This window comes from Scatophagus argus, chromosome 1 (assembly GCF_020382885.2).
Source record: "Scatophagus argus isolate fScaArg1 chromosome 1, fScaArg1.pri, whole genome shotgun sequence".
Taxonomy (NCBI): Eukaryota; Metazoa; Chordata; class Actinopteri; family Scatophagidae; genus Scatophagus; species Scatophagus argus.
Genome location: NC_058493.1, coordinates 4,455,162 through 4,479,816, shown reverse-complemented (window position 1 = coordinate 4,479,816; position 24,655 = coordinate 4,455,162). Strand labels below are relative to the sequence as shown.

The 24,655-nt window shown below is 40.8% G+C and overlaps 1 protein-coding gene across 5 annotated transcripts in view; it reads left to right on the top strand.

Moving 5' to 3' along the window:
• Positions 1-24,655, top strand: part of mtss1lb (MTSS I-BAR domain containing 2b) — a 62,664-nt gene that overhangs the window by 14,262 nt on the left and 23,747 nt on the right. For all 5 annotated transcript variants that reach the window (XM_046397436.1, XM_046397264.1, XM_046397351.1 and 2 more), the window contains exons 2-3: positions 5,223-5,284; positions 5,690-5,763. In XM_046397436.1, coding sequence (XP_046253392.1) covers positions 5,223-5,284; positions 5,690-5,763 — 136 coding nt within the window. The remainder of the gene's footprint in view (positions 1-5,222; positions 5,285-5,689; positions 5,764-24,655) is intronic.

Sequence of the window (24,655 nt, the reverse complement as noted above, 5' to 3'; positions counted from 1 at the left end):
GTGTGAATTGGCTCGATTATACAATAAAAAATCTGGCTAATCCTTACATCCCTCTCTGCCTGCCTCCACCCTCTCTCACTCTGTCTCTCTTGCTGGATTTCCTCTGTTTTTCTGTCTTGCTGTGGGGGGAACAAAGGGAACAAAAGAATGAGAGGAGACAGTAAGCTTCTCATCCACTGTAGTGAGTGGCGGAGTGGAGCTCTCAATGGAGTGCTGGACAGACTGGGTGGACTGGCAGGGCTCTGAGAACTAGGCCAGAACACTGTTAACAGCACCCTAGAGTCCAGAGTCAGGACCAGATAAAACGGAGCATTACTGGCAGAAACAGTGTGAGGGGAAAAGGGAAAGAAAAATGGTCAATATATTGCTTTGTATCAGGGATGAGGGATCACTGTTGGTGAAGCAGAGGTAGATGGAAGGGTCCCTGATGGATGTAGAACAGGGAAAGTACAGTTCATATAGTTTTTATTTATACACACAAAAAAGAGAACTTTTGAACCCGATTGATAGATTTTGCATCAGAAATTGCCTTCGCCTCCTTTTTCTCAGTCAAATCAAAAATACACACTGGCAGGTAACATAAATCTGCTTAGAAATCACATACATGTAAATTCTGACAGATTCTTTTCAGTATCAGTAAGTGATGGTTGTTTGTAAAGCCCTGGTTATATTGCAAACAGAAAATGGCTTGTAGCAAATGCAAAACACAAGCATAGGCTAAAACAAATTGCTTTCACCTCATTCATTTGTAGGTGGTATGTGATTTTCTTTGTGCATGTGTGTGTGTGTGTTATGTGTTTTTGCCCCATACATTCAGCAGCGAGTGACCCATCCTCCTAACCAGTCTCCTTCCTTTCCTTCCTTCGCTAGGAGGAGATAAATTCCAGTTTTTCCATGATGATCAAATAAATGTCGGTTCAAGAGTTGACTTACAGCAAATCTATCAGTCAACAAAGTTCTGTGAAAATCAGGGACTGTCACTGGAAGGAAGGAAGGAAGAACAGAGGGAGGATGAGTCTCAAACAGTTTCTCGGCTTAGGACTGAAGTGCCAGACCAAAAACAATACTTCCAAGTGCAGTTTTCCACTATGGATGATAGTGAAGGCACAGGATGCTATTTTAATTTGTTTATGTCAAAAAAACACAACACAGATTTCAGGTGTGATTGATTGTTATGTTGTTGTTCTCATATGTCTGTAGTCTGAGCTGCCTGTTACCGACTGACTTGTTAACTGTTTGCCATTCTTCACTGAAAATGAATGGCAAGCGGCAGCAGCATTAAGCTCGTCGCATGGAAGGAAAGAGGATGAAATGAAGGAAGGAAGGAAGGGTATAAAGGAAGAAAGAAACGTGGGAATTTCCTTCATGTTGTACCATAACTGGGAGACAAAGTATTGGGATTGCATAATCGTGCGCACACTTTGATACGCTGACTGCTCAGACTCAGTCTTTTAAAAGATATGGAAAAACAATGAGGTAAGAAAGAGGACAATTATGATACATTTACACAGAGGTGAAACAAGCAGTATTTGTGTGTGCGTGTGCTTGTATCCATGTGTGTTATGTGTGCGCATAAGAGGTAATCATGCATGTCCTGCTGAGTTTTTCAGCGACACAGGAAGTGGTGATGTAACAGTATACAGTCTGAAAGCTTTTTCACACACTCGCTGTCTCCCGCTCTGTGTCTCTTACACACATGCATTTGCCCCTTGGCCGCTGTGATATTCCAAGTTCCACACTGTGTGGTTATGCTCGTGGTCTTTGAGCTCCGTGCTTGACACTGATACATTTATGGAGAATGGAGCTTGCAGGGTGAGAGCTTTGTAAGCTCCTTTGATGCTGAACTGATTTTAGAAGAATTCTCACTGCTGACCTTTGACCTCAGGCAGACAGCCTCTGTCTTAGTAACATAATTCAGGTTTCCCATTTCATCACACAGATTTTTAAAGTTTTGTCAAATGAAATGAAGAAAAGTACCCAGTGCTTAAAATTTATATTTGTACTAATTTTAAAGATTGCAGGGCTTACAAAAAGTCGTAAAATGCCAACATTTACCATTTCCTTGTTTCGATCTCTTAAAGTACACGTATACAGAGAGCCAAAGTCCTGATGCCACTTCCAGGCTAGTCTTCATTGCACTGTGTCTATGCAGTCTCTCAGTGACAGTTTCCTTGACCTATTGTTCTGAGACAGTCAGAGGTTCCCTGGGGTTTACTGTCTATGCTCTACTAAAGCACTTTCTAACAGAATTTAACACTGTCAATTGACTTTAAGTTTTTCTCCACTTTTAAAACTGGAGCTTCCATTGACAGTGTGGCAACAACACAGCATCATAGCATCTTATCTTTGGTATTGCTCACTTTCCATTTGAAAAAATATGTAAATCCTGTTTGTCTTTTTTGACCATAGAACTAGTATCTGTACAGATGGTATATAAATTGGCACAGAATGAATAAACACAGAATGCACAAATGGTGAAGGCAAAAATACTGTCTAAATACACCTCAAGGCCCATTGGAAATAGTCTTTGTTAATGGTGGCCAAGTACATTGGTTTAATTTCCCTTTTTTATCTTGATCAAATGAAATGAGAATGAGGTCACGCTGTACTGCTAGATTTTTAGTAAGTTTCATATGAATGAGGTTTCCTTTCTTGAAAAACAGAACTCGACTCTACCACCACATAACTTTATTAATTCACTTTTAACGGGGACAACTTTGTGTGGGATCTTTATCAATAAGTACGGTTAACATGCACAGGAGAAATTACATATTTAAGTGAAGTATTAGAGCACAGTACACACCACAATGTCTACCCATTCAACACCGTAAATGTGGTGCATTTTTACAGTACTGCAGTATTTCTCCTCTACTCCGTCACATTGAAGTTAATTTAGTGGGTGGTTGCTAACTTGATTGTTCAGAGTTTAAAATTGTTTCAAGTAGTTCATGCATCAGCTATTTTCGGTACTTCCCAGCAGCATATTACTGCAGGGTGTGTGGTGGAAGACCTGCAATGTTAAAAAGTAGGAAGCAATCACACACACATTCACTCTCAGCCATCACTTGGTCACTTGCCACCAGGCTCTTTTACTAGATTGAAATGCCTGAAATATGCTAATGAGATACTGCTCATGTGTAAATTTATGAGTGTGTGTGTGTGTGTGTGTGTGTGCAAATGGGAGGGCATCGTTTCGCGTTATCTCCCATCCACACTACTTAAACTCCATACCGCACTTCAAACAGCCTGGGAGGGTGCAGGGTTTATGTGTGTGTGTGTGTGTGTGTGTGTATACCCACGGTGGTTGGGGGAGGGGGTGGCTTTTGGTACCAAGGGGAAATAGGACTGTGATTTCAGACCAAATTAAGCCACATCAAACAGGCCAGATCAAAGAGTATACAGGCCTTACTGTCTGTGCCAGTCAGACATCTTGACAGGATGCCCCACCCCCACCCCACACACACACATACACACACACACACATTTCCTTCCTCCTGTCTTAATTTTTATTTATTCTCTGCACTTCCTAATGTCCCCCCCCCCCCCCAGATTTTCTTTATCTTTCTGTTCCTGTAAGAATATTCGGACTTCATACCATCCAACCCCATACGCACAATTTGAAAGCATTTAAGAGGGTTATAGGTTCACCTGGATCAAGTGTAATGTAATATGTGCTAAGGCTGGGTGTGTGTGATAGAGCAGTCACACAGTCTAAAGGGGGGTGGGAGAACATGGGTGCAGCATCCTTTAGAGACACAGATTTAGCTTTGAATTGTGTTAGCAATCCTGGTTGCTCTAGTCAAACCCTTTGATGCTGCCCGACGCCAGTGGCTTGTCAAGTGTGTATGTGTGTGTGCGTGCGTGTATGTGAGTGTGGATGTGTATTCTTGTAGTTGGGACAAAAATCTGTTTACACCGTTACATTGTGAGGACCCGTCTTACTTATGGGGACAAAATGCAAGTCTCCACGGCATAAATCATTAAATATTAGGGTGAAGACTTGCTTTAAGGTTAGGCTGAGCTTAGGGTTTGGTTAAGGTCAGGGTTAGGATTAGGCAAGTAATGTTTTTTGTTATGGTTAGGTGGTGGTTAAGCCTCCAGGAAATGAATGGAAGTCTATGTAATGTCCCCAAAAGTGATGGAAACATGACTGTGTGTGTGTGTGAGAGAGAAGTGTGTTTTGGTGGATGGATTAAATGGCTGCATAGGGAGAGAGGAGGGATGGCTGCAGTTTTTTGGGGATGAAGAAAGCAGTTGAGAGAGGGTGAAAAGAAGGGAAGATTCAGGGTACTGAGGGAGCAAAGAGTGAGAAAGGAGTGTGTGTCTGTGTTCTTGTGGAAATGACTTTGTCTTAAAAAAAAAGACAAAATGACAGTAGGGTTAATTCAGTTAATGTTTACTAACAATGTATTCCTTGGAATATTTCTGAAATTACTTACTGATTAAATATGCATCACTCCCCTGCGTGATGGATGTTTCTGGCCTCCACGTCATCCATTGTTACCTGATAGTGGACACGTCCAAGGACATTATCCATCTCATACGATGATCACTTACCAAAGGGAAAAAACAAACCATTAATTTACATTTTCATGCTTTTTGAAATCAGAATTTAAAGTTCAAAAAGGTACCTGAGCTTCTCTGGTAACACCTGTGTGTTTGACTAATGTTTGCAGCAATCATTCTCACTCAAAAAGGACCAATTTGCCTCAGAAATATAGTTGCAATGGAGTTGTACTAATACTCAAATACAAGCACCTCAAAACTGTGTTCAAAGTGGAAATGTTGCACCTTTATTCCTGCTAATCCATACTCTCTAAAAGGTATGAACATGGAATCGGGGGCTGTTGCCTTAAAGCTGACAGGGAGAGAAAGCCTGTGTAACAACTCTCTTTAAAAAGGGCGTGCGAGTGAAAGAGACAGAAGGAGAGATTATACAGGGGAGAGAATGTGGTGGATAAAACAAAGCCAGTTAAAACACGGTACCCAAATTCTTAAGGGAGACAGAGTGCTGATCAGCTGGCTGACGTCTCAGAGTAGAGCAACCATCTTTGGCTTAAAGAAATCCAAACCAGTATTAGTTGTATTCACATTTGAAATAGTTCTATCTCATTCCTGTCCCCAGCTGTGAAGTGAGGAGTGAGGGCACAATGTTAACACGTTGTTTATCAATATAAAATATCTGTCGATACTGATGTATGTTGTTGTCTCTGTGTTATCAGTGCTCCTATCCTGTGTGGGAGGACTTCAGCGCCAAAGCCACTAAGCTGCATTCCCAGCTCCGGTAAGTTTCTTTGACAATGCTACAAAATAAATACATTCAAGGTCTATCTAAGTGGTGCTACTTTGGATGAAAAATATACATACATATAGCATTTTTAGACTCAAGTTTCAAACATCTGTTTCGCATTAGACATTCCTTCAAATTATATATATAAAAAAAGCTTAATTGAAAAGGTAATTATGTCAGTGTTACTGTTTTTTTTTTTGTTTGTTTGTTTTTTGAATCAGCTGATTCAACACACTCATAGATTAAATCTGCTACCAAATCAGCAAGGTCATGGCTACATTACCAGTGCAAAACCCTGAGCAGTGACTATGCAAATCAGTCTGAAGCAGGTGCTCATTAAATGAAACTTAACCATGATACCATTTTATATATACTGCTAAATGTTTCCTGCTCATCTAGAACCACCGTTCTGGCTGCTGTGGCCTTTTTGGATGCCTTTCAGAAGGTGGCAGATATGGCTACCAACACCAGAGGTAGGATAACAGCTGTGTGTGTGCGTGTGTGTGTGTGGAATTCCCAGCTCAGAAAACTAAATTCTGTGTATGTTGGTATTTGTCCCTTTTCCAGTCCAGTGCTGTGTCCTGCTCTTCTGAAGCACCCACAAGCATGATTAGGAATCTTATTATGTTACTGTGATAACATCACCCAGCCTAGTTTGACTGATGAAAGTGTTTCCAGCAGCCTAAAGGTACACTTTGTCCCAAACTTCAAAGCGATTACACTGCACCATTTATAGAGAGGTCAGAGAGGTTATTTTTGTAGCAGGATATTTTTTGATAAACCTCCCAGTGCAATAAGAAGATTGGATTTGTGTAGTGAGTTTTAGGGTTGATACAAGTGTCTTTGAGAGGAAGCCATCTGTCATATCTCAGACAAATAAAACAATTCAATTAGATAAATGAAACAGTAAGTGATTTGCTTCGTGACACATACTCATTTGAATGCAAAGACAAAATATTTAAATAGTGTTTAAATCGTTAGGTTCATTGGATTTTTTTTTTTTTTTCAAATTTAAATGTTAATTCTTAATATGTTTCAAACTAGTTCGGACACAGGCAACAAAAGCCTAGGAAAATTATGTACAGCAATAAACAGCTCTTTTTTGGTAAAAAGGTTAATTGATAACAGGTGACAGGATGATTACTGGGTATGAAAGGGGCATCCTCGAGAGGCTAAGTCGTTCACAAGCAAAGATATGGATGGACTTGGCAACACAGTAAAATCATCGTAAACACACATTTTTTCAGATGATTGCATTGTGTCTTTATTTACACTTTACAAAGCACCCTAACTAGTAAATCGGCTCACTTCTGAATACTGAAAAGGCAGATTATTAAGCTGTCATTTTGGTACCATGTTTTCTAACCTGCCCCCTCACTACACGTGCATCCTGGATTGTTTGAATTGTTTTTTGGTGTTTTGATGCAAAGCTCAGTGTGGTGTTTTTTTGTTTGTTTTCCTGTGCTGCACTCACCAGAAACTCACTGAACTTTATAATGGTCAATGAATTGTGTTTTGTATTTTTGGCCTGACTCTCTTGATATTTTATGTGTGGGCTCAAAGCTCAGTGCTAGTTTCAGTGTGTGGAGGCCGAGTGCTGAGAAGGTCAGACAAACACTCGCCGCCCACTGAAGGACATCTGAATACTATGGTGCAACTGAGGGAAAAGAGGGAAACAGGACAGACGACTGACCGTGCAATACAGGGAATATCTCCTCTTGTTGTGACCTATTAGGTGCAGCTGCCAGACAGTGTATGCGATGGTGATGTGTGTGTCTGTGTGTGTATGTGTGTGTGTGTGTGCCACCCTAGGTGGGATCCTACAGAGGAGGATACAGGAAGAGGCTCATGCTGCTTTTACAGGCCAGACAGGAAATCACCAAGCTCTGTCAGCTCATTACACATGCCACACACACACACACACACACACACACACACAAAGATGTAAAAATATAACATAAAAAAGGATGTTGGCACGAAAATGCAGGCTGTGCATCAGAGGCCCTTTGTACTTTCCGTACTGATGAGTCATTCCTATTGAAAGCCATTTGTCATATTGCTGTACAATTGCTGGTCTTTCTCAGTGTGTGGTGTTCCCTAATAGATTTGTTAAATGGAAGGAGGCAGAAGATGGCACCAATAATGATGCTCTCTGTCTTCCTGCCACTCGCTACTTCAATGTGCCACTTATTACAGGGTGTGTGTGTGTGTGTGTGTGTGTATGAATCAAACCCAAAGGGTACTTTGCTCTGCTCTTGTACTGGCACTCCCATCTGCATTGACGTTCTATTCATTCAGTGTGTCAACCAAAGTTTCCATCAGCTGGGTAAAAATGAAAGCATTGGCTCCCTACATATTATATTTGGAATACTTAAAGAAGTCAGGGTGACTGAATTTCTTCAGTCCATACATACTACATAACCACTCATGACACTGATACTGGATCAATTTGAATATGCCAAGATTATTAACTCCCTTTGGAGCTAACATCTGTGATTACGAAGAAAATATATTGACAGATTTTGATCTATTGTAAAAAAGTTTGTTGCACCCAATAATATTACTCAGGATGAATTTTAATAACGTCTGTGATCTCTGTACTTTCTATCTGATTTATTTTCTCAATTCACTCTATACAAACCGAGCACATCTCCATCAGCATCAGCTCTATGTAGTGCTAATTAGCATGTTAGCATTTTAACCCACTAAACTAATGAACATGGTAAAGGTTATCTGAAAAATACCTGCTAAACACCAGCATGCTAATATTGTTATTGTGAGCATGTTAGCATAGTGGTATTAGCATATGCGCTAAGTGTTTCACTCTACTTTTTAACCATTTTCTCAGGGGTTAGATGAGGACATGGACCAGAAGAATGAAAGTATACATTAAACACTAAGTAGGAAATATGAACACTTACAATGCTCTGAGGAGATATGAAAATGTTGGTAATAAGGGGCAGAAAATCCTGGACTCAACAATAATGCGTTGTACTACAATGGTTCAATGAATAACCAAATAAATGGAAAATTCTGAACAAGGCTATACACTGCATGACCTGCTGTGTAAGGTGGCCTGTGGGAAATAGTCACACAACGGTGGAACTACTGGTTTGTTCTACTGGATCACGGCCAGGACTTCTTTTCTGCTTGGTCCCTAATGTTTAGGCACTAGATAGGTTGTGTTTTCTTCTCAAGCTGATAAAGTTAAAGAAGGCAGCACAGAGAGTGAGAGAAACTGTTTTTCTTGTTTTTGTGAATGTGTGTGTGTGTGTGTGCGTGTGTGTGTGTGTATGTGTGTGTGTGTGTGTGTGAGAGAGAGAGAGAGAGAGAGAGATTAAGCAAGTGGGTGAGTTCCAGCAGGAGGAAATGTGCAAGTGTTAGTGAATTCCCTGGTGAGAGGTGAATTTGAGTGCACTTTCAGATGTGTTCTCGACTCCTCTCTTAGAGCCCAAACATTCACTTTCCCCAGGGTGAAATCTGTGTTTTTGTGTGTCTGACTCAGACTAGTTTCAGGACATATTTCAGAGTCTATAAATGTTAATTGAGGACAGCTGGTGCATCTGGGGACAAAAGGCCTGACCCCAATTCAAAAAAGTTGATTATTGGGACAGTGGTGAAGGGTTAGTGTTAGGGTCAAGGCTAGGGAAGTTGTGGTTAGGTTTGGGTTTAACTTGAGGAAATTAATTTAAGTTTATGGAATTTCCCTAAACGTGACGTAAATCAGTTTCTCTGTGTGGTATGTTTCCTGTGTTTAATAACCTGTCCACTGTCCATTTGGCACTGTTTAACAGTTCCTGTCCTCTGCTCATTGTGTGTGTATGAATGTTAGCTGTACCTTTCTTCTTTGATCATGATGTTCTTAGTTACTGACAAAGATCTAAAAGAGAAATGTGTTTTATTTATAAAATCCAGTCAGCTGAAAGTGAGAAAGAATCACAGTAATATGATTCTACTGGGCATTAGTTTTTTTGTCATTAAAGGTAAAGAACAAACTAAGGTAACATGATTTTGTGATACAAATGTGATGTGGCTGATAACAACAACTTTGTATACCAGATGTCTCTGGTTTGAAATAACTTAACTGATAATCAGGCAAGAACATAATAAATAAAGCTCAGATAAGTAAGATATTTGCAAAACATATTTCGAATAATAATAATTTCCAAATTGATGTTAGCGTTGTGGACAGCCAGTGCTCAGACGTCTTAGTTGTGTCCTCATTTTTTAAGTCCTGTTTTGGGAAATTAATGTCTTGAGAAAAAGATTGAGAAAACGCTTACTGATAATAATTTTTTCAAAACAGGCTTTTTTTTTCTTACCAGTGCTTCTGATTGACTCCTGTCTGACTTCTGGTTTTGTTATTTAATGCTGAAGAAAATTGCTACACTATATAGACATAAGTATTTGGACAGGGATTGTTTTTCAGGGGTTGGGCTCGGCTTCATACTTCCAGTGAAGGGAAAGCTTAATGCTTCAGCATACCAAGACATTCTGGACAATGCTATGCTTCCAACTTTGTGGAAACAGTTTGAGGAAGGACCTTTTCTATTCCAGCACGACTGTGTCCCAGTGCACAAAGCAAAGCCCATAAAGACATGGCTGGATGAATTTGGTGTGGAAGAACCTGACTGGCCCACACAGAATCCTGACCTCAACTCCATCCAACACCTTTGGGATGAACTGGTACAGAGATTGTGAGTCAGGCCTTTTGATCCAACATCAGTCTGACCTCACAAATTCTCTACTGCATGAATGAACTGTACTTTTGTCTATATAGTGTATATAACGTAACAGTTTTCAGCTTTTAGTGTTCACTCATCAACTTCTCTCTTTACATTCCCCTGATTATGGTAATGTTGTTGTCTGTGCTGTGATGATGATGACGATGATGATGATGATGATCTCCATATTCAGCTTACTCCCTCTCCCTCTCTCTTTTTGTCTCTGCTCACACTGCAGTAGCAGCAGTAAAAGATGGGTCAATCCCAGGACTCTCACTATGCACACTTGGCACAAGGAAGAGCAGTAAAGCACTGTATGTGTGTGTGTGTGTGTGTGTGTGTGTGTGAGAGGGGGAGAGAGAGAGAGAGAGAGAGAGAGAGAGGTGTTGAGAATGATGATCTGATGGTACAGAAGGTCTGATGGTTTTATTACTAGGCTGCCTGCCTGCATCTGAATACAAGGTTTCTTACTGGTGCATGCATACATACACAAACACGAATGCATGCATGCTTTCCTGCATGTACATAGAACTCAAAAGCCCCTTCTAAAGTAGTAACAAAATGAATGAGGTACTGCTGTTTGGTTTCATTCTAAACATGGATGTGCAATTCCCCTTATAAAAATGTGTAATGACATGTTAGAGGCTTCTCATCTTTCTCTGTCAGGTCTCCAGCTGAAAGGTTCTATACATTGTCAAATACCTCTTACTAGGGCATGACCACCACTCTAATTACTATTGCTTTATTTTTTTTTTTAAAAATATTTGTGCACAAAGGAGCTATGCAGCCACGTTATGCCATAGTTTAGTTTTCTGGCTGATGATGCCACACTGACTTGATTTTCACTTACACCTTGCGATATCAGTGAAAATAATGTGCCAATAGAGTAGAAATACAAATAGAGTGATTGTTGTTCTACTAAACAAGAAAAAGAAACAAGCTTATGGTTTAACTTCAGACTATGGAAGGGAGAGAGAAGACTGGAATACTCATTTCCGACATGTTTTTCTTCTTCAGTGAATCCAAACAAAGGAGCTGGGGGACAGGATGCAATGAAGTTTATGGAAAATCTGGTCTTGATTTGGAGAAACACTACCACAAATAACTGCTGTTACACAGTGACTGCCAATGATCCCGACTGTACAATAATTCCAACTGTGGTATTTTAATTTAAGAATGGTTTATTTGTGTTTAAACCTACTACACACAGCACATTTCAAACTTTACACAAAGAAGAAGAGCACATTGATATGCTGTAAACAGAGAACCTCAGAATTGAGGCACAGTGGCACTGTGTGGAGAAATGATAGTTAATGTGTTTAAATGGTAGTGAAATTACGCAAAGCAACAGATAAGGATTGTTGTGGGATGGAGTGATGCCTGTATGAAAAGACAGAGAGGTCCTTGCTTGAGAAAGCATTGAGTGTATCAAGCAATAAGGACAGAAAATGGACAGAGGGCTGTTGTGTGGAATTGTCAGGAAGTCTTCAAAGGCAGGCAATTAATATGAGCATGAGCTAAGCCAATGGCTTCCAAACTTTCTTCCAGATGTACCTCCAAACCCCTGTGGGTTCAACTCAAGTAACCTTTCAGCAATACCACCAACAACTTAGCTATTTCAAGTGCATAGTGTTGCAAAATAGTCTTCATATAATGTAATTGTCAAAATTATAAAGAATTTTGTTTGCATTCTGTACTACCTGTAGCATGAGCCAGATGCTTCGAATATTTACTGGGTGCATTACTTTCAGCTGTTTCAACCATGTATCGCATTGTAAGTCTTAGCTATTTTTTTTAACCATTTGTCCAATACCTTAGCAATTTGAACTTTTTATTCCACCAGTTAGTAAGTTTAGTTAAATGTTCACATGCTAGGCTAATTTGTTTTCACTTTCTCTCTTGGAGCCTGTTCAGACTTGATATTAACATATATCCTGGCTGATGGTGTGGAATGTTCTATCAGTCCATCAGTTCACACATCAGTTCCTGCAGTGTAATGTGTCTCGAGTGACTTACTGTGATCAGATCTCACTTCCCCATTCTATATGCAAATAAACATGTACATTTCTAGGACATCTTGTGCCTGCTTGGGTTTTCTCTGGGTACTTCAGCTTTCTCCCACAGTCCAAAAACATGTGCTAGGTGTAAGTGTGTGGTTTACTGTCTTTGAATGTCAGCCCTGGGACTGACTGTTGATCAGTCCACGGTGTACCCCGCCTCTCACCCGTAGTCAGCTGGGATATGGCCCAGCCCCTGTGACCCTGCATGAATAAAGTGGACATAGAAAGTGGAGGGATAGATGAATTTCTTGGACACAATGTTTTTTTATGCAAAATAAAAAAATAACTTTATGCATACATCTGCTAAATTTACCAGAAGGCTCGAATAATTAAGATTATTTGTCATAGACAGCATTTCGCAATGTTTGTAAAGTTTTTAATGCAACAACTTTAAATGCAATAATGTTTACCGTCAATAAATTGATATCTTTTTGGTGTAATTTTGGTGAAAATGGTGATATCAGTTGAAACTGTGTGTTTCAGCAGCTGTTAAATGTTGACGGGTGAGACACACTTGAGACGCTGAGCAGACAGGCGGGTGCAGAGACTTAAACAATCTGACACCTTAAGGATCTTAATATGCTGCATTTAATGATGATTTTACAATAGAACCCAAACAATTTAGAATATGCCGCAGCCGTTTTGCAAAGTGTTTCTTCACTCAACAATTCTCTAAACTGCATACTTTAAGGGAGACATCAGCAACATCTGCTGCTCACTGTAGCAGGTAAGACGGCCCAGACACGTAGTTTGCATTACAGTGAACTAGATGGAAATCAGACAGTGTGTAGTCTTCAGCCTGTGTCTGTGGCTCCTTGTCTTGCAGAGGACATCATTTGAGTAAGCAGGGCTTTAATGTGGTCCAGCACACATTCACAACTGCTAAACGGCCATAAGAATGTGACCATATGTGGCCCAGATCACCTCTGAATGTGGTCTTAGTGATCCGATCTCAGATACCTCCTTGGTACCATTCGGGTGCATTCAGACTTGAACTTAGATCTGTCCATTTGTCATCAGGTCGCTCAGGGTGGATGTTAATACGAGGTCTGAACAAGATCTCACTTGCAACATGTGGTGTTCAGCTATTACAACAAACTCAGTATGTTGATATACAACACACGTAATTATTAATCAATATTTCATTTGCATTGTTTTCAAATTAGCTACTCCTCCAAGTTAGCTTCTGAGCTAAGTACTGTACCTCAAGAGTGATGGTGGGTGTGTTTGTGTGTGTGAGAACAAGAGAGGCAGTGAAGGTGCTGTGACATATTGCTGCACAGGGGGTAAGTAAAAAACAGTAGAGATGAAACAAATAATAAACGAGTGGATAAAAAACAATATGGTAGTAAACATAGTAACGGAAGCTTGTTGCTTGTTTGCCTTTGCTTCAAAATTTGTCTTTTGAATGTGTATGTGTGTGTTCATTCAGTGTAATAAAAAAGTGTTCAACACTCCCTCATTAACTAGCTGGCTGCCTGGCGGAGCACTCCTTAATGACCGCACTGATGACTCCATGGGTGGGAGGAAGAGAGGTAACACGACATGTGAGGCCATTAAATTAATACAGTCACATACACACATGGTAGAAACCAAACACACACATAAACATGCACACACGCAACTCAGCAAGAATGCTTTCCCTTATTCAGCTTACAGCAAAGAACCCCCTGCCATGACCACCTGTAAGTTAATACCACTACTTGCACACACAAACACTCCCACTCCCACACACACACATACACAAACGCATGTACATCTACCGCTACAACTGCAATTCTGACATGCTTGCATCTTAGCTCACAGGCATGTGTGTGTAAGCATGTAGGCACTGCACGGAGCATGCCAAGCAGTTACGACCAACACACATGAATGGTTCAGCCTGAGGAAATTACATGCAATGGGAACAATGGGCAGTGGGTAATGCACTATAGGAGCACGCATAAGGTTTATGCTCCAGAAAGCTGTTATGTCTAAGTTTATACCTTCTGCGTTTGATGCATGCGTATCTCCCCTTGTTCTCACTTTGACTCTGAGATGGATCTGCCATCACTTCAACCAATCACAGACAAATGGGATCACATTTACGAGCATGGTTGCCTGGCAACAAGGAGAAGGAGAGAAGGAGTGAGTGTGTGTGAGAGAGAGAGATGGAAGTGGTGGCAGAGAAAAAAAAAATAGCCATGTTGTTGCCAAGAGGAGACGAGAGGAGAAATCTGAGCAAGATGGCTTAATTGCATTTCACAGATAGCATGCCATTCACGGTCAGCTGGAGATCCGTTTGACCTGATACGCTTGATCATGCAACCAAAGCGGTTGAACTGGGCTGTTGTACTATGTGGAACCGGTTTAGCATGAAGAGTAGTTAGCTGCTGGCCTTACTTCAACCCTCTGAATACATTATGACCTATAATCACAGTTTACTGTCTTCCTGTCTCCAGATGTCTCTCTTTTCAACGTCCAGTGGGCCAATCAGAGGATCAGACAGGTTTTAAATCAGCCAACTGTTTAGCCAGGTTATCTAAAGCATGTTATTTGGAGACAAAAAACAAAACTAAGTGCCATTGTTGGCGGGCAAAGCATTACTTAACAACGGTATTGAGTATTATTCAGGAGTATAACTGTGTTCATGCAAAGTAAAACTTGCATGCATCCTGGTGCGTTACAAATATGTACCAACACGATCTCATGGGGTGGCTTGTAAATATGCACTTGACAGAGTTTGGCTGAGTAGAAGCACTACTAAAATGAGCAGGGTTGTTAAGTGATGATTATTTTCACAGTGGAAAATATTTGGCGTGACTGTTGCTCAGGAGGTAGAACACATCATTCCACTAAGGAAGGTCGGTGGTTCGATCATCAGCTGCATATCGAAATGTCCTTGGGCATGACACTGAACCCCAAATTGCTTCTGATTGCTGTTCCACTGGTGTGTGTGTGTGTGTGTGTGTGTGTGTGTGTGTGTGAATGGCTAAGCACAGAAATATTGTGAATCACTTTGGAAGTGCTGTACCACTCCTGATGAGCAGATTGTCACCTTGCATGGCAGACTCTGCCATCAGTGTATGAATGTGCCTGTGACTGGCACAATATGACATTATAAAATGTTGTCTGCTGCTTCGGCAGTTGAAGATAGTGTAGTCAGTGAAATAAATTATTAGAAATTCATAGTTCTTCTTTCTTTCTTTCCCACCCTCTGCTTTTCTTCTAAGTAGGCCATGGCTAAGAGGCTTGCTGTTTTGAATGGCTACAAAAAACAACATTATTGTCTTTAATTAAGCCAGCCAGAGTGTTTATCTGCCCCCCACCCCCCATCTCTCCCTCTCTTTCTCTCTCTCTCTCTCTCTCCTTCCTCCATGGAGCCTTTTTCTCACTCATTCATCTCTTTAGTGTTTCCTCTGCCCTCGTCACTCACCCCAAACACTGCTCCTCTCTTCCCTCCTCTCTCATTCCCCTCGTTTCTCCTACCTAATCCCGCCTCCCATCATTCCTACTCCTCTTTTGCCCTCCTCCTTCCCTCCATCCCTCTCTCTGTCTCTGGCAGCTCTCTAAGGACATTTCCTGATGTCACAGTGCAGTATTGTCCCAGAGGTCAGCAACACAAGACATGCTCTGTTGCACACACACACACACACACATGCAGTGCACTCTCTCGGTAAGCATGGGAAGTTGAGCTCAGTGAGTCGTACTGCTCCAAGGCCAAGTCCTGTTTAATGAGACAAGAGGCTGGAGTGAGGAGTGGTATGCATGTAAGACAGCTAGTGTGTGTGTGTGTGTGTGTGTGTGTGTGTGTGTGTGTGTGTGTGTGTGTGTGTGATCGTGTTATGACGGGTAGGCAGTGATAGTTGTGCTAAATGTACTCTTTTCAGTATCAGGTTGTTCAGAAACTTTGATTGAATTTGACGATTTTAGTCAATGTTCTTGGGTCATTTTATCTTTAAAGCTTCAGCGACATCCTGAATTTGTCAGAACATTGAAGCAAACCCTGCAGCAGTTTAAGAGAGTTGTGGATATTCGTGTGAGTGCATGTGCGTGTTCAGAGTTAGTGAGAGTTAGTTGTTAATCTGCAGCATTAACAGCCATCAGCCAGGCGTGATAACTGGTGTGGCTGCTGCTGGCTCAGCTGTACACACACACACATACTTGCATAATGATCAAAAGTACATGCATAATCTCAGCCTTTTCTCTTAACCAAAAGGAATTTGCCACCCAAAATATACTGTTTGAGGATCACTCAGGCCCTGGATGGTAATTCTAAGTAGGATGTGTCGTTGCTTCAGATACCAGTGAGATGATGAGATAGAGATTTCAGTTTTCAGTTTGAGTTGATTTTACGACTCTGGAAATTGCACTGCCTCAAGAACAGCAGTAAACAGCAGAAATACGTGTTTCCCTGCGGTGCCTTGTGGGGATGATGTTGCATTGCCTTCCACTGATGAAGGGGGTTGATGTGTTTTCAAGTTTTTGTCTTGTTTGAGATGCCAGCTAGATTTCAGGAGGTAGAATTACTTTCTCTATCCACATTATCCATTGTAATTATCAATTATTTTCATCTGTTCATTCTTTCTTTGTTCAAGTTATTGGAGTACGTTGGTAGCCAGATGGTTATAACACATGTCCTGTGGTTGCCTGGTTTCAACAACATTGCTGGTTTGATTTCAGCCAGTGACCTATGTTGGTTCTTATACCTCTAACTACCTCTATTTTCAAATAAAAAGGTGAAAAAATGTATTTAAAAAATTGAAATATGTTCTTCAAATTGGCCTTGTAGTATCATCTTCAGATCTCTTACTTCGTCCAAACAAGTATCCAAAACCACAGAAATCCAGTTTATAAAAATTTAATACTCAAAAGCGACACATGAGAGTTCCTGGAACCAGTAAATGTTTCAAGCATTTTGGCTTGATAAGTGAAATTTTAATTAATTTAGTTGTCATGATAGCATGACACTGCCTCTTTCTGGCAGCATCCATTTGCCCTTGATGATACACGTGTCTATTTGTGTTCAGGTAGGGGTGTGTAAACTTCATCCATTCCTTTTTTCTCTACCCTTCATCCCTGTGTCCCTGCTCTGCGGCTCTGCCACTAGGTGAGTTGCCATGGCAACAGTGGCACACACCGATGACAGTGTGCTATGTTTCAGGGCTCTCTTTCCAACCTCTTTTTCCTCCACATACTTTTTTAAACAAAATATTTCATGAACAAGTCTAATATTTTGGGATTTTTGACCTTGTTTAACAGCACTGTTGCCTCAAAGCAGGAGGGTTCTGGGTCGAATCCCGGTCTGGGCTCTTTTGTGTTCACATGTTCTCCCTGTGCCTGTGTTGGTTTTCTCCGGGTACTCCGGCTTCCTCCCACAGTCCCAAAAACATACACATTAATTGGCTACTCTACATTGCCCCTAGGTGTGAGTGTGTGGTTGTCTGTCTTTGTATGTCAGCCCCGCGATTGACTGGTGACCAGTCAAGGGTGAACCCCACCTCTCACCCATAGTCAGCTGCACAGGCTAAAGCCCCCCTACTACCATGATGGATAAGAGGTACAGAAAATGGATGGATGGACCTTTTGTGCCAAAAAAATCTCAGTAGAAGGTCACCTTGTGAGACGCAGGTGACGGAGAAGTTAATGGGAGATTAAATGTTTGTATCGCACAGCTCCATTATGAACACTGTGCATTTCTGTATAATCTCTGAAAGCCATCTTCTGTGCTCAAGAAACAGCTCAGCTACTTGTCATTTGTCGTGGTTTGTCAACAGTTGTCTTGAAAGTCACTGGAAAATGGATGGTAGCATTGTTAGAGAGAGAGAGAGAGAGAGATTAGCAGTAAGGGCAGACCAGTAACAGCAGTTTCCCACAGCTAAACTAAAGTTCGCAGAGAGGCAGAGAAGCGCACATAATGGCCAGACTACATTACCCAGAATGCTATATTTAGACCACTGCAGTATGTGACTCAGCACAGCCAAACCTAACTCAGGGAGCGCAGCTCTTACTGGTTATCCTGCTACACTAAATGTACAGTTTTATGCAAATTTGATTCTTTTGTGTTTTCAGGAAGACTGGGCCACATAAGCAACATCATAAAAATCATTAACGGCTGGAAACCACATGAATAAAAGAATGTAAAGAATGTAAAGTCAAAAATAGTAGAAACATTTTCCACCAAAGGTTTTACAGTAACTTTCACATAATGTGATAGATGGTACCACCAGAGTGATGGTTGCTGTAGTCAGTGGCATTCAGTCCTGGTGTTAATGTAAATCATATCTGTATTATTTAGTTTTGGTTTGTCATACATGGAAGAGCATGCATGAGTCTAAGAGGCATTATAATTACAATGAGGGTTAATGCCCATTCATAAGCATATGTATGTGTGTATACTCCTGACCCACCCAGATGCACAGACCACCTCTCTTGCCCTTAAGCAGCTCATACCATGCTTCAGCGCAGATGGCATGCTGTATGTCATCGTGAATACCATCTGTAGAATGCACGGCTACCATCGTGCATGATAACACGTGAGTTCTATTCAGACGGTGTGAGAGTGTGTGTAAATGTTGCACATGCACACAAGCATATGTGAAGCCATGTTTCAGAAGGTATGTAGGGAGATATGTGGGCTCTTTTGTGGTTGTGTGGAATCGGTGACCTGAAGTGAGCAGTGAATTCCAACAGCTTCCTGATCATGTTTGTTAGTCATATTTTCAAGCCTCACTATACGCTTTCCATGCAAATGAATGTCTAACGAAGTCATGACAAGCGGTCACCCGAAGGGGCTTAGTGTAATGTGTGCGTGAGAGAGAATTTCTTCTTTAGTTGTCCTTCTCTGGATGCGTGTGAAGAAATACCAGTTGACCTCGGTGGTGTCTCTGGCGCAGAAAGCCTGGTTGGGCACAAAAGTGAATTCAAATACAAATGCTCCTTGTCAGTTAAATCACGAGCACACATTAATGTAACATGGAGCAGGAGTGAGTAAAGGTGGAGTGGCATTTATCAATAACATCATTTGAGCTCAGAGAACTGGTTTATTACTGTGTTATACAGTATCAAATTACAAAAATTACCAAAGCGTTCATCTTATTGGCTGATATCAGCATGGGGCCATCCTGGTTCTGCCTGCCCCACAACGCTGAACACGTCCTGACTTTGCTGCAACAAATACAGTAAGATCTTTGCAATGTATTACAGTGCTACCATTGTCATGTGTAATAAATGTACAACAATATTAAGTATCTTTATATTATATAATATTAGTTTTATCTGGTGGGGTCTCGTCCCACCAACCCCTAATGTAGAGATGCCCCAGGCTGGCTTAACTGCTCAACAATCTTCATCATCATCATCATCATCTTCCCTCCCTTACAAAAACAAATTTTGTTGGAACAGACAAATCAAGGTGTCCTTTTGGCAGATATCAGTCTTGCCAGTGTCCTTGAGTTATATCTCCACCTTCCACCGGGAGCCATGGGGCCATTGGAGGAGGCAGGAATACTCAATCACTCGATAAAACATCACATCTCTGTACTGACTATAGCTATAGCTGAAGGCATTATATTGTCCGTCTGCTCATGTGTCCGTACATTGTCCACGGTCAAAGGTCACTGTTGCCTCATTAAACAACTTTTTCACCAAGAATTCATAATCTAATTATGCCAGAACTAATTCACTGTATGATAATGTTGTACTAATGCATTTATCCTGACAAAGGGCAGGAGCTTTTTAAATGCATTATATAACATGATTCTTTAGTGTACTTTTTAGCCTGTATCAATGTACTTTTAAGGACAAGCTTATCATGAATGCTATAGACCAAAGAGAGGTACACCAGTGTTTTGTATGGAGCCCCAAAATTACATTTTTTTTTCTTGCTCTGTTGTTACATCTTTCTACTATTTCTCGTGCAATGACAGTACAAGAGTACAAGCTGGCCTGGGCGTTTTTCATTTTTGGTATTTTTAGCAGCAGAAACTGTCCTACAACCCCACCCCCACCCCATTTTTAAGTAAATATGCCCTGTCTGGAGGCCTGTAGTTCAGTCCTGCCTTGTTCTCCGGGGAGAGTGTGTGTGTGTCTGTATTTCTGTTTGTATATTCATGTGTGCCTTTGTGTGTGTGTGTATGTGTGTTAGTGTGTACGTGTGACAGAGATTTAAAGCCTCTGTAATCAAAGCCAGAGAATGTGCATGCTTTCCCAGGCCCAGCTGACTCCACTCTAAACCGTTACACCAGTTCTACAGTATCCTGTATCTTAATGGGTCCAAGGCGCTGGACTCTGTAGTATGTGTGAGCGCATCTGTTCATGTAAGAAAGTGGTGCAGCAGTGGAATTCCTGTGTGACAATAGTGTCCTTTTCTAGCTTGTGTCCGCAATCGTGCCATGTTTTCTTGCAAGTAGTACTGTATTCACGTCAGATTTTCATCATGTCAGGTTTTGGTGATGGATGCTAATTCCGAATGACCCTGTCGAAGAGCGATGGAATTGACTTTCAAAATAGAAGAAACAGCATGAACACATGAGCGCACAGGTCATTTTGACGGCTCTTAAAATGTCAGGACAGGAAACGGGTACTTGTGGATTCTCACATGTGACTTTTTTTTTCTTTTTCTTTTTTTTTTTTTGCAGTTGTGATGTTATTGAACAAGTGTGCAGTGCTAGTGCAGTAAGTGTGTTTAGGTTCAGCTGTATGTGAGAATAAAAAGATTACCATGCAGCCGGAGAATACAGAAAAATCCTATTTTTCTACGGCTTCTGCACTTTCAAGTGTTTTCAGATCAGCACTTTGAGCTGTCAGGTTGTTTGGAAGGTTATTCCCATATGACAGCAAAGCAATACATCTCTCCTTTAGACAGGAATCTGTGAGTATTAAAGAGAGAGGGAGAGGGAGATGGAAATGTGAAACACAGAGCTGGCTGTTGTCCCCTAGAATAACAATGCACACACCCACATAGAGTCGGGTGCCTCCAATGGCTTTTGGGCTAAAGGTTCTGAGTCTGACCTTTGACCTCCTTTTTTCCAACACAGAGGCACTTTGGCTTCCATTTCTCCCCTGTCTTTGAGCGAGGTGATTTTTATCGTAACAGTAGATTCCCTGCTTACAGGGTTAACAGCGAGCGTGGAATCTAATCTATGGAATCTAACTTATATCAGTTGGCCATCTTCTTTTTTGCTCCCATAAGAGTATATGATATTGATAAAATCTCCTTGTATGTACAGTATATTAACTTGTTTAATAAACTGAGAGTCTGTTTCAAAAGGGTCAAAAATAATGATACCTTTTATTGCATGACCATTGAATGTGATTGCATTACACAGGTTTTTTTTGTCGAATTACTGTACTTCCAGTTTTCAACAAACAGTGTTTTGTGGAAAAGATCTCTTGGCCACCACCAAGCTGACTTTCCAGCAGAGACTGATTCTATGTTGTTTTAAACCTGGGTCCTATATTTACATATTGTGAATATATTTACAATTTAGAATTGGAATTAGTCAGCAGCCGTGACATGGCATGGACAATGATAGGCATCTCTGACTGTCTTCTGAATGTCTGACAGCATCACAGAGAGGATCTCTACAGAGATAGACCTTTTTTGTGAAACAGTTAAGTTCTTTTATAACCAGAGTCACAAGTTTGGCTCAAGAAGTAGTCTTGCTGTGAAATTTTGCAAGATATGACTTGTTACAGTGCTTGGTACCTCATCTAGATTGTTGAAATCAGCTAAATGTTCAGCCTTGACTTTGGAAATATATTCTTGTTGCCAGTTGGTCTCCTCTCTTCAGATCACAGTCTCATTTCCACCACGTCTTCCTGCAACAAGACTCCTTCTTGAGTAAGACTCACTTGTGTTCCTGGTTAAGCAAAAAGGATTTTTACTCTTCAACAAAAAGGTCTACCTCTACTGGGATTCTTTGTATAATGTTGCCAGACAGAATTTTAGCTTGTCAATGGCACTTTTAGTAGACATAACTTTGACATTCACAGTTGTTGCAGAGGATTGCAGCCATTGCAACCACAGCTGCCAGTTGAGGTAACCCACAGGACCAATTCCAATAATTTACACACCAAAATATGTAAATATAAGGCCTAGCTTTGGAAGAACCAGAATTCTCCTTTAAATGACATCAGGTCTAATCCATAGTGACTAGAGCTTGGGCTTTTCCCGCTTGATGCTACAATCTGCTGCTCTGTTATAATGTACTGTTTCTTTCTGGCAATCCTCTTGTTATCACTTACACATGTACCATTGCTGGTATAAAGTGTGAAAGATAACAGCTAATGTTGTGAGCAATGCTAGAATAAGTTGCTTTTACTAACAGAAATTTAATGAATCTGTCAGTGTGCCAGTATGAAACTTGGGCTACAGTATAAAATGAAAACTAAAATAAAAGATACAGTATAATAATTTTGTGAAGTACCTACCTCAAAGGGTAATTTGAGTATTGAGTAGACCTTAATAGTATATAATCAGGGCTGAATAATCACTTCACTTCACAGTTGACTTTAGTACAGCCTAAGATACTGAGGAGACATATTGGCTCAGCTTACCTTAGACCAATGAACAGAGAGAATGGAGAGTAACAACGTTTGGTCAAGGCATATTCCTCACTCTCAGGTATCACACTATGCTGTGATATAGTTAAAAACCTCTTTTAACATTTTAATATTTGTTACACATGTGGGCCAAGCATGTGACTTGTGTGAAAGAAGAGTTGGATTGTCTGTGAAAGTAGAGGACGAAGACCTTTAGTAGAGTCCCGTTCACTTGGTTGAATTGCTGTGTTTTCTGTCATTCCAGACGTCATATGACATCACCAGGAAAGAAATGTAAATGTCCAACTCACACAGTCTGTCTCTCCATGACTGAAACCAATAATATGTGAAACGAATGAGATGTCTATTTTGAGAAAGCAGCAGGTGAGCCCAGTAGGCTGAATATACAGTATGTGGAATTATTTTGCCCCGTGAATAAAAATAGATTCTTGTTCTTTTTGCTGTGACCACATGACTTCATAAGGATTTACTAATCTTGCATGCTGTTTGCAGCCACTGGGGATAGAACAGAGGGGCTGTGGAAATCAACCAGACTGGACCGGAACATCGATTGTTCAGGTTCACCATGTTGGACCCTCATCTGGGTCACACTCTCCAGCATGATGACTTGCTGATGATAGGGTCTGATAAGCAGCAGGAGCAGCAGTAAAAGGGCTTATTGCCAAAAAAAAAAAATTATACAAAGTATGGGTAGATAGGCAAACCAAAATTACTTTTTTCCCTCCAAATTGTTGAAAGATCCAAATTTGAAAAGTCCCTCTTAGAAACATAGGAAAGTGTAGTGTAGTACATTTGGTTCAAACCTTTTTTTTTTAGGCTTGAGACCATGTGTCAGTTCAGCTGTCACTGGCGATCTTCTCCTGTCACTACGGCAACACCAGCTGGAGGGTGGAGAGATGTGTTTTGACAGGAAGTGACCTCACCGTGACCCATGTCATGGGTCCAGGGAGGGGATCAGAGGTCAGAGCTGTGGTGCGAGTGTGTGTGTGCATGTGTGTGTTTGCCCCAGAAATAAATGTAAGAATGTAAGTCCCTGTAATGTCCCAAAAAGTGATGAAAACACAAATGTGTGTGTGTGTGTGTGTGAGAGAGAGAGAGAGAGGGAGAGAGAATGTCTCCTTCTGCTGACTGAAAGAGTCTGACTGACAGGATAACTCGTGGTTGTTGTTGACTTATTGATGCTCGAAATATGTTAGTGGGACTTTGATTCATAAAATCTCCTGTTTCAGTTTGATAAAAACAGTTACAACCAAATGGACAAAAACTACTTTAAAAGAATAAAGAACAGTTTTTGTTTATTTAGTATCAATAGTGATTTATGAGCCATATGACTGCAGTTCATGAAATGATAGTGTATATGAATGTTTTTTAAACATGGGTAACATGGACTTCCAAAAACATGTTACTGACTCTTTTCCCTTTGCTGGTAGATGGCCTGTCTTTTGTTTGCCTGCCTTTTTTTCTGGTGTGTCTTGTTTAATATTAAGGACATGTTGGGAACAGTAGAAAACAGTGTGGTTTTTGTGTGAAAAGGGTATATGTGTATATAAGAAAGTGGTTATGTCAAAGCAGTGTTTTTACTCCAGTTTAGGATAAAAAGGCCACAATGCACAGAATGGGTTTTGGGGTCACTCAGGCATTGTTTCATTGCCCAATAATCTTCTTTCTTCTAGTTGCTTCCTTCAAAGGTAAAAGCTCACTTAAATTTTTGAAATGTTGCCTTGAAAACATGAATTAGCTACCTGAGGTGTATTTACCTGGTCTAATATTTTTTTTGAGACAGCTACATTTTGCCTTGCGTTGTGGTCATACAAATCAGTTTGTTTTTTGAGCACACCCTGGCTAAGCAGAAGTCATGTAAACAGACTCATCATGAGCTCATTCAAAATTGATGTGCTGGCTGTAAGAACACACAAGGCAACAGTATCCAGTCTTGTGAAGATGTGATATGTTGCAACATGGTTGAGGTTAGCTGTGTGAACATGACATGGAGATGTTTCAGCCCTGAATTCTGGTTGATTGGCTCAGACCATTTC